The sequence below is a fragment of the Pan troglodytes genome, chromosome 4, assembly GCF_028858775.2.
Source record: "Pan troglodytes isolate AG18354 chromosome 4, NHGRI_mPanTro3-v2.0_pri, whole genome shotgun sequence".
NCBI classification, from domain to species: Eukaryota; Metazoa; Chordata; class Mammalia; order Primates; family Hominidae; genus Pan; species Pan troglodytes.
The window spans coordinates 174,947,415-174,962,143 of NC_072402.2; the positions used below are offsets into that span (position 1 = coordinate 174,947,415).

The window sequence follows — 14,729 nt, forward strand, 5'->3', positions numbered from 1 at the left end:
AAAGCCTCCCCTCTCAGTACTGCCACACTGGAGATGAAGTTTCAACATGAGTTTTGGAGGGGGCAGACAAACCACGGCCACCTCGAAACCATCTATAGGAGAGTTTCTAAAGGAGATATACCTCAAAATCAGAAAGTGCAAAAGACATGGGATATAAGAATCGGAGAGTTAAGAGACCAGGAAAGCAGGAGATTGCACTTTTTTTTTTTTTAATTAACAGCCATTTGGAACCAAAATTCCAAGTAAATTCTGTTAATTTCTTGTTCTACCCCTTCAGGATGATGGTGAGGACAGGCTACATATAATAACCCCTACAGCATACTAAGAGAATCCAGGTCCAGGATTCCAGATTTCTGGAGATTTCTACCAAGTAGTGGTGCCCAAGATCAGCTGTGATGATGAGGATGTGCCATTGCATGGCACGTGGCCCAGAGTCACCAGTTTATTACCTATTGGTCATCTTCACTACCTGACTTCACACAAGTCAATCCAGGGTTTGCCTAGTTCCCTCCTAACGCCTTCTCTCTCCACAAGATCCGCTCCTCCTATGTTGACTGATTTGTTGGCCAGATGCAATGGCTCACACCTATAATCCTTGCAATTTGGGAGGCCGAGGCGGGAGGATTGCTTGAGCTCAGGAGTTCACGACCAGCCTGGGCAACATGGTGAAACCCTGTCTCTACTAAAAATACAAAAATTAGCCAGGCATGGTGGCATATGACTGTAATCCCAGCTTCTCAGGAGGCTGAGATTGCAGTGAGGTGAGATTGCACCACTGCACTCGAGACTAGGCAACAGAGTAAGACTCCATCTCAAAAAACAAAACAAAACAAAATACCAAAAATACCGTCAAAAACTAGCTGGGCATGGTGGTGTGCACCTGTAGTCCCAGCTATTCCCAGCTATTCAGGAGGCTGAGGTGGAAGGATCACTTGAACCCAGGAGCCAGAGGTTGCAGTGAGTCAAGACGGCACCACTACACACCAGCCTGGGTGACAGAGCCAGACCCTGTCTCTAAATAAATAAATAACCTGTGATGTTTCTCCTCAATTTGCTAACTTAACCATTTAATGCTTCTACAGACTAGATTCTCCCTCTGATCACAGCTTCCCACTTGTATGAGTTAGGATTAGATTTGGCTGTGAGCAAAAGAAAACCTGCAACAATGCATACACAGTGGCTGATTTCTCTCCCATGTAAATGCTGTCCCCAATGCCAGTGGGCCCAGCGACGGTGGAGGTCCACTCCCCAGATGGCTGTGTGCCCAGCAATCTGCTGCCTGCGGGTGCATTTGAAAGGGTCTACAAAAATAAGTAATTCAGAATCAATTTTGTTGGAACTTTAAATTACTTTGAGCCTTAAAGGAATGTGATTATGGAGGCTGAGTCATGTGGTAGGCAGCTGTAACCTAGGCAGCTGTAACCTTTGTTCCTCTGATTATAGATTAGCCTTTTCTTTACCTACATTGTTTTGTAAAATGTTGCAAAAGACTAGGGCTCCAGAAAAGATGCTTTTCCTCTTCAACTTGATCTTCATTATAGATTAACTTTCCTCTTAACTACTTCTATGACCTCATGACTATCACACTGTCTAAGATGGAATGTTTAAATATACACTTTTAATTTGGAAAAGGAGCCTGGATCAGAACACGTGGAAAAAGTTAATTTAAAATAAGAAAAGAGGCCAGGTGCAGTTGCTCACGCCGGTAATTGCACCACTTTGGGAGGCCGAGGTGAGTGCATCACGAGATCAGGGGTTTGAGACCATCCTGGCCAACATGGTGAAACCCCGTCTCTACTAAAAATACAAAAATTAGCCGGGTGTGGTGGCACGCACCTGTAGTCCCAGCTACTTGGGAGGCTGAGGCAGGAGAATCACTTGAACACAGGAGGCAGAGGTTGCAGTGCAACCTCTGCACTCCAGCCTGGGCGACAGAGCAAGACTCTGTCTCGAAAAAAAAAAAAAAAAGAAAGAAAGAAAGAAAGAAAAAGGCTGGACACAGCCACTCATGCCTGTAATCCCTGTACTTCAGGAGGATTGCTTGAACCTGGGCAACACAGTGAGACCCTGTTTCTACAGAAGTTTAAAAACTTAGGCCAGGCGTGGTAGCTTGTGCCTGTAATCCCAGCACTTTGGGAGGCCGAGGCAGGCAGATCACCTGAGGTTGGGAGTTCGAGACCAGCCTGACCAACATGGAGAAACCCCGTCTCAACTAAAAATACAAAAAATTAGCCGATCCTGGTGGTGCATGCCTGTAATCCCAGCTACTCGGGAGGCTGAGGCAGAAGAATTGCTTGAACCCAGGAGGTGGAGGTTGCAGTGAGCTAAGATCAGGTCACTGCACTCCAGCCCAGGTGACAGAGCAAGACTCCGTCTTGAAAAACAAAAAAACAAAACAAAAAACAGAAAATTTGGGCCGGGCGCAGTAACTCATGCCTGTAATCCCAGCACTTTAGGAGGCCAAGGCGGGTAGATCGCTTGAGCCCAGGAGTTCCAAGATCAACCTGGGCAGCATGGCAAGACCCCATTTCTATTAAAAAAAAAAAAAAGTAAGAAAAGAAAAAACTGGAGCTATGGAGACATACAGAGGAAAGATGATCTGAAGATGGCCACGTTATGATGGAATCGGAGACTGGAGTGGTGTGTCTACGAGCCAAGGAACTCCCACGTCTGCTGAGAACGGCCAGAAGCCGGGAACAGGAAGGAAAGGGCTCTCCTCTACAGCCATCAGAGACAGCGCAGCTCTGCCAACACCCTGACTTGAGACTTCCGGCCTCTAGAACTGAGAGCCAATCACTTTCTGTCGTTCAAGCCCCTCAGTTTGTGGTCCTTTACGGCAGCCCTAGGAAACCAACGTAAGCACTATGTAACATACTTATTTCACCCGATCTCTCCACTAGACTATGAGCTCCATGGGGACAGAGATCTTTGTCCCTTTTGTCCTCTGTTGTATCCCCAGTGCCTAATGCCGTGTGTGGCACAGAATGGACTGTGACCATCAGCGGCAGTCTGGAGCAGACCTATACATGTCGGAAAACTCACCACACGGAGGGGATAAAGGCAGGGCTGCTTTTAGCCACAAAAGAACAGAAAACATGACTCACAGTAGTTTGAACAAATAGGCATTTTTTTTTTTAACATAAAACCCCAGCAGCTGGCAGTCCGGGCTGGGCAGCACCGCAGCCACGCCAAGGACTCTCCCTCCACCAGGCTCCAGGTGCTCCACTCAGCCCTCGTGGTCACACGGGGGTTTCTGCATGCCAGGGGTCCCTTCCACATTCCGGACAGGAAGACGGGAGCGGGCCCGGCCACACGCTGCTGTTAGATCTCCTCACCTGGGGAAACCCAGAGGAACCGGAGGCCCTCGTCGGCAGGCTCGGGCATCTGACCAGCCGCAGTGGGCACACGGCCGCCCTAGCTGGAAGGAGCCGGGAGCTCAGCCAAGTATATAGCCTTCCAGCCCCAGAGCGGAGGAAGCTGAGGGGCAGGGTTAGGAGCGGATGTGGCGTGGCCACCTGAGTGTGGGCCTCAGAGGGTGCAGAAGGACCCAGGGGTCGGTAAATGGTGCTGGAACTGGCTGGAGACAATGGGAAAAATGGATTCCCTACATCACACCCTACGCCAGCTTAACTCCACTTCGATTAAATGCCAAATTTGAAAAGCAAAATTTTAAAGCTTTTAAGCAAAAACAAAATCTTTAGAATAGATAATGAAATCACACTAAATTATAGGCTGTATATCAAATGACGTCATTGAAAAGCAAAAGCCCCCAGGCACACTGGAAGGTATGCACCAAGGGCATATCACCAGAGGAGCCCCGCACAGGCACTCCTACACGGCCGGAAGAAAGGGACCGGACTAAACCACCACACAGAAACACAGATGCCAATAAACACACACACATCCCAACATGGCTAGCAGAGAAACAAACGAAAGCTTTTGCATCCACCTGTCAAAAATGGAAAGCTCTGACTATTTCAGGTGCTGAGGGACAGAGGGGATCTCGGCAGGTGCCACCCCACTGTGGTCGCGGCCCGATTTGGAGAGCAGCGAGGCACCCTCTAGTAAAACTGAAAATGGGCTGGGTGCGGTGGCTCACGCCTGTAATCCCAGCAGTTTGGGAAGCTGAGACGGGTGGATCACTTGAGGTCAGGAGTTCGAGACCAGCCTGGCCAACATGATGAAACCCTTTCTCTACTAAAAATACAAAAATTAGCCAGGCATGGTGGTGCACACCTGTAGTCCCAGCTACTCGGGAGGCTGAGGCAGGAGAATTGCTTGAACCCAGGAAGCAGAGGTTGCAGTGAGCCAAGACTGTGCCACTGCTCTCCAGCCTGGGCAACAGAGTTTAAGACTCTGTCTCAAAAATAAATAAATAAATAAATAAATAAATAAATAAATAAATAAGACACATCCAGGAGTGCTTAGAGCAGTATCATGTAGCAGAGCAAAAGCCCTAAACCACCTCCAATCAGCAGCAGAATGGAGAAACTGGAGTCTGTTCATACCTCACAGCGAGAAACACCATCTTGAGCCACATGTAATCCAAAGACTCACCAACAATGCTGAATTGCAAAAGTTGAGGAATGTCCATGTACCACTTACAGTCTTCAGAAATTCAAAACAATACAATGTATGTAGAGATACATATCCCTGTGGTAAAAATTTTCAGACAGACACAAAAAGTCAGATCCTGCAGCAATCACCTTTGGCAGGGAGGAGACAGAGGGATCCAAGTGCGTCCGTGATATTTCTCATGTAGCACGGCAGGTCCATAGCCACACATTCACGTTTAACTTTTGTATGATGAAATACCTCAAATTTTTAAACACACATGGCAAAAACATAGATTATGGCATCACGGTCCTGCGTGTGTGAAATGTGGATGTCAGAATACACATCGATCGTCCTAGGGAAGCACCTCTAGGTATGAATTTTGAAACAATCAACTTTTCTTAGGTACAACGAGGCTATGTTCCAATGGAAAGGGGTGCCCACCGTGACAGCCAAGTAGAGACCGGCATGATCACTTGAACACCTGCTGCCACAGCACGGGACCTAACTCCGTCTTGTGCTCAAGCTTGGGTACCTGTTAAAACCACTGCAGGGGCTTCTGAAACCACCCTTGCCCCAGCTCCACCTGACATACTTGGCCAGAACTGGAGAACAAGGCAGGCTCTTCTCAGTTCTCCAGGGAACTCCAATACACAGCCAAGGCTGAGAACCATCTAGTATGGGACACTAATTTGCCTAGTAATTCAGGAATTCGGTGAAGACCAAGTTAGAGCCAAAAATTAAAGGTGAAGCCTGGTGAGCGTGGTGCCGATGACGTGATTGTAGCAGCTGTGGAGAGCTCGTCTCTGGGCCTCGGCCCTACACACCTGGCCTAAAAGCCCTCCAGCACCTGAGAGGTGAGCGTTGTGGATGAAATGAGTTATGTGCCTCAATCGCTCCGAAGCAGGGCCTGTCATAAACACACGATCTGCTACCTTTTCAAGGAAAGGAACTGCTTTGGGAAAAGTGTTAATAAAATACTTCAATAAGGAGGATCATGATTACTCTTCAGGCTTCATGAACAGGCTCCCAAACCCGTGAAAGAAGCACAAACTCGAACCTCTCAGTCAGTGTGTGGAATCTCTAGACGTCTAACCTGTTGAAGGAGGAAACACAGAGGACACGAGAGGCGGGTGACAGTGGATCAGTGAAGAGCTCTGAGAATGAGAGACAGAGGGTAAAGTCCTTACTCTCACTCATGTCTCCCTATATTTTTTGCAATGATAATCTGTTTGATAGTGTTAATTACCAAAAGCCTGGCTGCTGAAGGGAGGGAGGGCTGGCTTCTAAGGTGGGAGATTCAAATGCAACTGAACGGGTAGTGGGAAGGGGACGAGGAAGACAAGATCATCGGCTCAGCAAGGTGTCCAAGGAGGGCTAGAGTTGGGATCAGAGCCAGAGGGGTGGCTTGGGACGGGACGGGACGTGCTGCTCCACGGCGCGAGGTGGAGGCAGCCACAGCTGGGGGCGACGACTATGGAAGCTGCCAGGGGTGGTGCCATGCCTTCAGCTGCTGCCTTTCCTCCACTCCCCGTTACCATCTTTGTCCCCTGAGGTGCCCCAAAGGGACTGCCACAACCACCCCCACCATCCTCCAGCCCCTTGCACATCATCCCAGAGCCCCCCGGAGTTCCCCGTCAGTGTACCCGCCTGCCAAGCCAAGCTTCCACGTGGTGCCCCTTACCACCCATCCTTTTACCCAGAGGCCCAGAGCATGTGGGAGACAGCACAGGGCCCCATCCCCAAAACATCACTTGCCAGGTGACACTGGGCAAGCTGTACTTGACCTCTGAGAGCCGTGTGTCCCCAGCTGGGAAACAGGGCAACCCATCCCATCCTCCGGGACTCTGCAGGTCAGAGCGGACGAGCTGAAAGCCCTAAAGCACTGGCGGGCTGGAAGTCATTAGAAGAGAAAGCAAAGCAAGCCCCTCAGGACAGTCACACGGCTGAGGTTGGGTATTTCACTTTATTTACCAAACGGTCACACTCGGCCCCACCACACAGCGCCTGCAGCCTCACTTGAGCATCCGTCTCAGGAAGCAGCTCAGGGTGAACAGGAAGGCCTGGGTTTCCCAGTTCAGGCCTTATCCGTCGCCACACGTGCCACACACCACAAAACAAAATCACTTCCCCACGTCCTCAGGAGCCCACCCCAGTGTGGTCCGGGGGACCCGCCAGTGTTCAACAGCTGCCTGCAGGGGCCACAGCCCATCTGTAGACACAGACCCCTGCTCCTGAGACAGCAGCCCCAGGAGAGCCTCCGTCTCCAGCTGTGGGGGGTGCCAGACCCTAAGCCTCGGCTCTGCCACCTGTCCCTGCTGGGCAAGAAGCAAAATGTATGAAAATACTTTAATCATTTATTTGAAACAGTTAAGAAATAAGGTCATCTTGTTGTTCTTTTATAATCCCGGTAAAAAAAAAAAGTTCACATTGGCTCCTGGGCTCAGGGACAGGCCCCGCCGGAGGCGCCACTCAGTAGAAGCGCTTGTTCCGCTCCTGCCGCTTCTGGAACACCACGGCCCCCACCACGGCGCAGACAACGATGCCCAGGAGAGCGCACAGCAGCAGCAGGAACACCCGCCACCCCGTCAGGGGCCCGCTGCGGAAGTTCCCCGTGGGGTCGTCCACGTTGTCTGGGGGAGAAGAAACGGGGGAGCTGAAACGGCAGCACGGGCCGGGGATCAGGGGGCTGCAGGAGGGCAGTGGGGATGGAACAGGACAGCCGGCCACGGTGGGCAGGCCGGTCGTACTCACCCCCCTCACCGGGGAGGGGCAGAGGTCAGGTGAAGCCCATCCCAGCCAGCTCTGCAGTCCCCAGGGCAGGATGGGGCAGAGAGAGGACCAAGCCCACAGGGACCCGGGACCCCAGCGACAAGCCTGGGCTGCCTTCTGCTGCAGGAAGCCAGTTAAAACCAGACTCCTGGGCTCCTCTGAGTCCAACTCTGGATAAGGGGAGGCCCAGGAGTCTACATATCCAAGCCCCACCCCCACGCTGTGGTCTGAGGGCCCTTTCTGGAGCAGCGCGGCCCTGGTCACAGGCTCTCCCAGCCCACAGCTGGATGCTCTCGGCAGCCCCCCAGGAGGGTCTCCCAGGACGAGTCCCACACTCCACCCCAGCCCACAGCCTCTCTCCTCCACACAAGGTTCCCACAGGTCCTGCCCATCCTGGGATGGGGCCCACTGGTACGCTCCCTTGTACAGGCTGAGAGAAGACACTGACTTTCCCAAGCTCTCCAGGCTGTGGGTGGAGGAGCTGGGGTCTGGCTGGGCCATGTTTCTGCCACTCTGCCTCCCTCCCTGACTGCGGCCCCCCCGACTCCACACTGTACAGTCTCCTCAGGCGTCCCCACACCCAGGCCTCAGGCCCAGGCCCTGCCTTTCAGCGATGCGCGTGCCACCCTCTTGCCAGCCACAAGCCAACCTCCATCCTCCCTTCCTGCACAAGCTGCCACCAGCAGGCCTGCTGACCACTCTCACCCCAGCCTCTGCTCTGCACACCGACAGCAGCAGCCACTGACTGAATTCGGAGGTCCCTAGGGATGGTGCTTCCCCAGAAAGCCACTCAGCCTCAGGGCTCTCACGGCTCCGTCTCCCTGTCTGCCGCAGCCCCTAGAATGAGCCCCAGGGGCAGGGCCTGCCTGATCTCTTGTGTCTCCAGCACCCAGCCCATAGCTAGGCACAGAGGGCAGCTTTGGTCACATCTGAAGGAACAAATGGATTGAATCTAAAAACGAGTTCATCCTGCCTTGCCAGCTGCACGGGATGCTGGGTGGGCAAGGCAGGTGCCACCTCTGCAAACACCCAGCAGCTGGCAGCCTTCTGACCAAAGGTTGCAGCAAGGTTTGTGTGGCCCCAAAACATTTCAAAATAATCTGAATCTTTAAAAACTGAACTGTCACATAAAACACTGGATCCTGGCTTCTCCTGAAAAGCAGAAACACGCGGCCAAACTGGCCCACGCGGCATGGGGACCCAGGGCTGGGCTACGACAGAGCCCGCACCGTGCACTTCTGTCACTGGCTGGACCCCCAGGCACGCATCTGTGGCTCTTAGGGTGGACTTCTCCACACACAGATGCCTCATTCCTCCAACCACAACGTTCACTCTGTGAGGAAAGGGGTAGCTAATTAGTGCCATGGGAAGAACCCAGGCTTCGGGTTTTGTAGAAACCCAATTTCCAATCTTGCTTTCTCTCTCCTTCTAGCTAAGGAATCCACCCCCTTGACCAGCAGCACGACTTCTTCCAGGTGGCTCACAGAAGGGACAGGTGGGCCAACATACCCAGCCCCCTGGCTCTGCTGGCCACTGCCCCAGCACCTAGTGAGGGAGGATGCTGGCCCACCACTCACACATTTGTTGATCAGCCACTGCTTGCTGCCACAGCACTCACGTGACTAGGATGTCCTCAGGGACTGACTCTCTGCAGACTTCTCTTCCGCCTCATTCATTTACTCAAAAACTTGCCAGAGCTGACATGATCCAAGCCCAATCCTCTAGGAGCTCGGACAGGGCCAGCCAGTGCCGCTTGCCAGGACCGGGCTGATCCAAGAGCCCAGACCACAACCACCACAACCACGACTGGACCACAAGACCCGCCAGGCTGGCTTCACCCCATTCTGGGTCAGGCCGCCCAGGCCCAGGCAGGGCGGGGCTGTGCACACGCACCTTTGGGCGACTTGAGGAAGTTGACGCTGGGCTCGATCTTGGTCCAGTCGATGCTCTCCTCGTCAGGCGTGTGCTCCACCATCAGCTGGAACAGCTTCATGGAGATGATGTCATGATTGTCTGCAGGACCAAGAATAAACCTGTGACAGCCTACAGGCCAGCCGCAGGGCACATGGCCCAAGACCCTCCCACAAGGAAAGCTGCTGCTGCAGCCAGTAAACCTGCCAGGCCCCCGGGGAGAGCACTGCCCGGCCGGCTAGGGCCTGTTTTCTTCCCAGCTCCCTCCAGTCACCAGCAATAAAAAAGAGAGGAGGCAGAGTGGAGAGAAAACAGTAAGGGCTTTACAAGCAGAATCATCTGGGTCTAAATCCTGGGGTCTGCCGCCCTCTTTGAGGCTCATGTTCCGCACATGTAGAGGAGTGATGATCTCCATCTGTGTGGTTGCCATGGCAAGTACATGAGAAGGTCTACACCACACAGAAGATGGCCTGCCTGCAGAGGACGTGCTCAAAAACAGACCCGGGAAGGACCAACAGTCGCTGTGTGACTGGCTGAGAAGGCTGAGGCTCCCAAGGGCAGGAGCCACCAGACATTCTTGCCACAGAGACCCACATACAGGCTGCAGGGGAACAACTCGGCAACCAGCTAAAGGCCTGAGCCTAACGCAGGTCAGCGGCTGTGCCTGAGGAGACTGGGGAAAGGCTCTGTCCAACGGCATGCACAGGGAAGAGCCCTGGCTTGACGCTGATGGATCACCCAATTGTAGAGATGAGGAGGCTGAGGCTCAAAGCCGACACGTGGGTCCTGGTCAGCCTGGGACTGGAATCTGAGGAAAGGCCTTGTTGAAGGGAGCAGGAATCTCTGGAGCCAAGGGGGGACCTACTGAGCAAGAGCTCGGCCAGGCACACAGTGTGAGAGCCGAGCATGCGCAGCCCTTGGAGACGGCGAGCGGCCCTGCAGGACAAGGACCGGCCCTGGAGTCAGGCCCCAGTTCCCATCTGGGCTCTGCTGCTTCCTGCTCGTATCTTAGGAAAAATCCTTTCAGTTTTCAAACTCCCAATGGTTGAGTAAAAAGGGAACGAGACGGCCATCTGCCTAAAAATACATCAGGTGACATCACCCGTAAGGTGCCTGGCACTGATGACCCCTGACCAGCGGTCAGACACGGCTCCCCTCATGGTGCCTCCTCCACTCTGTGCTGGGCTCTCCCAACAGCTGTGAGAGCTGCCACCGGCCACAGCCCTGGTGCTGCTCTGCTCCTATCAAGAACCCTCCAAAGACAAGGGCTGAAACAGTGTGATAAAGTTCCAGGCAACCCGGGGCAGGAGGGAAACCAGCCAGGCGCGAGCTGGAAATGATGAAAGCTGGTTGGCAGGAAGGGTGCTTACCAGACCTCTCTCCTCTGCTGGGTATATGACTGAAAAACCCCCAAACAATGGATGTTCTGGGGTCTGAGTGGACCCAAGCACTTCCATGCTGAGAGAGGAGGCTCCTGGGCAGTGGGCAGACTACAGGCCCTGGAATGGGTCATCCTGAGGATAAACCGCCCATGTCAGGTCCCCCGTGTCACGTGCCAGTTCTGGTCAGGAGCTGGCCCTGGGCCTGGCACCTGCTCAGGGCCCCAAAGAGAAACCAAGAACCACAGCCAAGGGCCACCACGCCCTGGTGACCAGTGAGGCCTGAGCAGGTTAGAGGCACCCCAGTGCTTGCTGAGCACCTGCCCTGGGCCAAACAGCCATTTATAGAGCTTACAATTGAGCAGGAGGGCCAGAAACAATAAAATTAATTACTCGGTAGACTCAAAGATGGTAAATATTATGAAGAAAAATAAAGCCGGCAAAGATGCTGCGGAGTAGGCTGGGGACTACAGGAGGGGGCACGACATTCCACGAGGGCATCAGGGAAGGCCGCACTGAGGAGGTAACATCTGAGCAAGGCCCTAGGAGACAAGGGTGAAACAGCCGGGGCAGGAGGGCACAGGCGCATCCAGGCAGCAGCTGGAAGCCACAGTAGGCAGGGGGAGCAGTGAGCGGGGAGCCAGAGGTGGCAGGGCTGGCACAGAGGCCCTGGCGCCCCCTGCAGAGCTCTGAGCAGAGCAGCAGGAGGCCTCACACGGGCTGAAGGCGATTACTGAAGGCAATTACTCGGCTGCTGTGCTCACGAGAGACTGTTGGGGGCTGGTGAAGGAGGGGACCACTTGGGAGCCTCCTGTGAGAGACACTGGTGGCCTGAAGCCGCCAGGTAGTCAGGGAGGGGAGGGAAGTGGTGGGACGTGCTGTGAAAATAAAGCCACAGGGACTGTTGATGGACCAGAGGTGCCATGTGAGAGAAAGAAGGGTCCAGAAAGACAGCAAGCAAATAGAGGGGCACAGGTGCCACTGACATCCCGATGGGCAAGATGTGGCCTCAGCTGTGGGCACAAGGGCTGAGCAGGTCCAGAGCGGTCTGGGCTGGAGATAAATCTGGGAATCTACATTGCCCAAATCTAATTGACCCGCTGCCTCCTGATGGGGAAGGTTGCCAAGGGACTGTTCAAGGACTGAGGCCCGGACAGGCCATTTACAGAAGAAAGGAGGAGGAGGAACACAGCCAGGTGAGCCCAGAAACCACATGAAGGCAGGCAATCAACTGCATGGAAAGCTCCCAGTCCCTCAGGGTGAGTTGGGCTGGGAACCAACGCCTGGCCCGGCCCACTCACCAGACAGGTCGCCGGTGCCGGCGGAGGCCCCGAAGTAGTAGCCGGTGGGCAGGCGCACTCCTGTGATGTCAATGCAGTTCTTCCACTCGTTCTTGTCCTCCAGGTCGGTCATCACCTGCAGGGCCCAGAACGCTAAGCACCTCGCAGGACAGCAGCCTGCCCTCCTGAGCCTCTGTGGGACCAGCACAGGCCCACCAGCTGCCACCCCCACCGCCTAGCCTGCTCACCGTCAGACGGCCCCGGGAGTAGCGCACAGCCAGGAAGGTGTCGTGATCGCGGTTGCGGAAGTCAGCCGTGCAGCCCGCCAGCTCGGTCCAGCGCCCATCCTTGCTGTGGTCGTAGGACAGGGAGCCATTGTTCACCATCACCGAGATGTACGGGAACACGCGCTGGGACCAAGACACCGGTTACTCCACAAGCAGCCCAGCCTGTGGGGCGAGCAGGGGCACCCACCACCCCAATCCCTGGAGGCTCCTCTTGTGCCAGGACCATGGAAGTCCCAGGGCCCCCTCCTCTAGCCGACTGCCCAGTCCTTCCTTTCCTGCTCAGCAGGAGAGAGCAGGGGCCTACCTCAGTGGTCTCATCATTGGGGTAGGTGTCCAGGAAGATGGCTAAGCCGTGGAAGTTATCTTTGCTTCCAAACACAGGCCCTAGAATTATAAGCAGATGCTCTCAGAATGGGAGAAACAGGAGCTGTCCCATGGGTACCTAAAAGGCAAGCAATGCCAACATGGGTGGGGGCGAGAGCCCAACCCACTGGCCATTCACCGAGAGAGAAGGGATCGTGAAAGGAGAAAGCTGAGGCTTTCTCCTCAGAAGTGGGGGGTCTAGGCATATGACACAGAGGACTCAAGTTTGAAGGCTGAACTGTGAGGGGACTGAGGCAGGTGTCAGGTGTCAAGGGGGTACCTGGCCTACAAAAAACAGTGAGCCACAGGACAGCCCTACCCAGGAGGCTCTACCCTCTATATTAGGGGCAGCAAACATTCTGTGAAGAGCCACCAAGGAAACACCTCAGGGTCTGTGGGCCCCATGCAGTCACAGCCACACAGTCTTCATGTTTTGGCTTTTTTACAACAATAACTGTTTAAAATGGTAAAACCAGGCCAATGAGGGTGTAGGGTTGAGCTGCAGGACCCAGCTGCTCCTCTCCCCTCAGTGACCTTCCTTCCAGAGCCAGGCTCCTTCCGTAGGCGCAGGACTTTATCCACGGGAGGCAGCACTTTCCTAACAGGAGAGGAGACGCTGGGCCCCACGAGCCACAGGCAGCCCCACCCCACCTCCCTAGGGGGCCAGCAGCCATGCCCGTGCCCACCCCCACAGGGCCCAGCTGAGCGAACACCAGCCCACCTGGCACGAGGCGGTCCCGGGTGTACCACAAGGCGATGCCGTCTCCATGGAGGTTCTTCTTCCCTGTGCCGTGGACTTTGAAGTGGACGTGCATTTCCCAGTCTTTGAGGAAGCAGGGCTGGAGGGAGAGCAGAATGGGCTGCTCAGAGCTCCCCAGGGCCTTCCAGCAAGCTGGAGGCAACCCCAGCATGGCCCCTGCCCCACAGACCTCTCTTCTCTCCCCAGCTAAGACTGGGCACTCCTTGGCACAGGGCCACAAGTGCCACTGACCACAGACCCCTAAATGTTCTGGGCGTGAAGGGAAGAGACTGTTGGGCACCAGGTGAGGTGGGGGAGGCCAGTGTTCCAAGGCTGCCTGAGGCCCAGACCCCGCCAGCAGACCTCAGGCTGCTCCTGAGTAGGTTTAGGTGGCTGCCACACTGTTCACCCTCATTACCAGCCAAACCCACCAGCCATTTCCTCTCCATCCACTGCTCTTGGCCTGGAACCTTATGCAGAGGTTACAACTCCTATTTGAGCAAAGTATTTTACAGGAAAACAAATTCAGAGGTGTAACAACTTGTCCAGAGCAGCTCAGTGGACCGTCTGGACTCACGCGCAGGGCTTTCTGACTCCGAGAGCTCTGCTCTGCCTTCGGTACTTCCCGCGGCCTGCAGGCCTTTCACATAAATTGCACCAGCCCCTTTCTGGTCACCCACATCCACTGCCACATCCACCCTGCTAACCAACCTTCCCAAGTGAGGAAAATCAGGCCGGGTCAGTGCTGCTGGCCTCAAGCCCAGGTCTGGCTGACTCCAAAACCCAGCCCTTCACCAGTTCACCTCCCCAGCCCAGCCTAAGTGTGGTACCAGCGCTGGGGATGAGAGCTGGTCAGGGTCGTGCTCTGGGACTCAAGGGCACCACCATGTGAGCTGGGGCAGGGATGGGCACCGCCTACGGCAAGGGAGAAAGCCTGGCCTTAGGCATCAATCAGGAAGTCGCTTGTGAAAACTAAGGTGTCAACACACACGGTGACAAGAATCCACTTTCAGGAAGTCTGCAGATGGGTATGTAAGCAAGTGATTAAACAAAGACCCATCACAAAGGCAAACCCAAACAGGATGTTGACCTGTCAGACTGGCAACTGTGAAAAAGACCATTAACGTCCAATGCAGATGAGCATGAAGAGAAATGAACACAGGAGTAAAGGAACATGAACCAGTATTAATGATGGGTAATTCTGGGAGGGGGATTATGGCGACTGTTTACCATGTTTGAATAATGTATAATAAACATATTACTTCTGTGATCACAGAAAAATAAAAAACACTGTACCCCAATTTGAGCAATATGCTTCATTCATTCATTGATGCCACAGACTCACTGCTCCCACTCTGGGCACCAGGAACCCAGATAACAAAACCTAGGCCGAGTCCCCGAGAGCACAAAAGAATGGAAGATATAGAATTGTGGGTAAGAGACA

General features: G+C 54.1%; 1 protein-coding gene across 3 annotated transcripts in view; it reads right to left on the reverse strand.

The window, feature by feature from the left end:
* The window catches only part of LMAN2 (lectin, mannose binding 2), a 35,359-nt gene that overhangs the window by 8,639 nt on the left and 11,991 nt on the right, over positions 1–14,729 (reverse strand). The window contains exons 3-8 of one of the 3 annotated variants that reach the window (XM_001141238.6): positions 13,268–13,385; positions 12,488–12,567; positions 12,145–12,306; positions 11,918–12,032; positions 9,220–9,339; positions 6,502–7,187 (exon numbers count right to left, since the gene is read on the reverse strand). In XM_001141238.6, coding sequence (XP_001141238.3) covers positions 7,027–7,187; positions 9,220–9,339; positions 11,918–12,032; positions 12,145–12,306; positions 12,488–12,567; positions 13,268–13,385 — 756 coding nt within the window. In that variant the 3' untranslated portion in view covers positions 6,502–7,026. Of the gene's footprint in view, positions 1–6,501; positions 7,211–9,219; positions 9,340–11,917; positions 12,033–12,144; positions 12,307–12,487; positions 12,568–13,267; positions 13,386–14,729 lie in introns of those variants that run through there. The other 2 variants (XM_016954335.3, XM_016954336.4) reach the window with 2 other exon arrangements.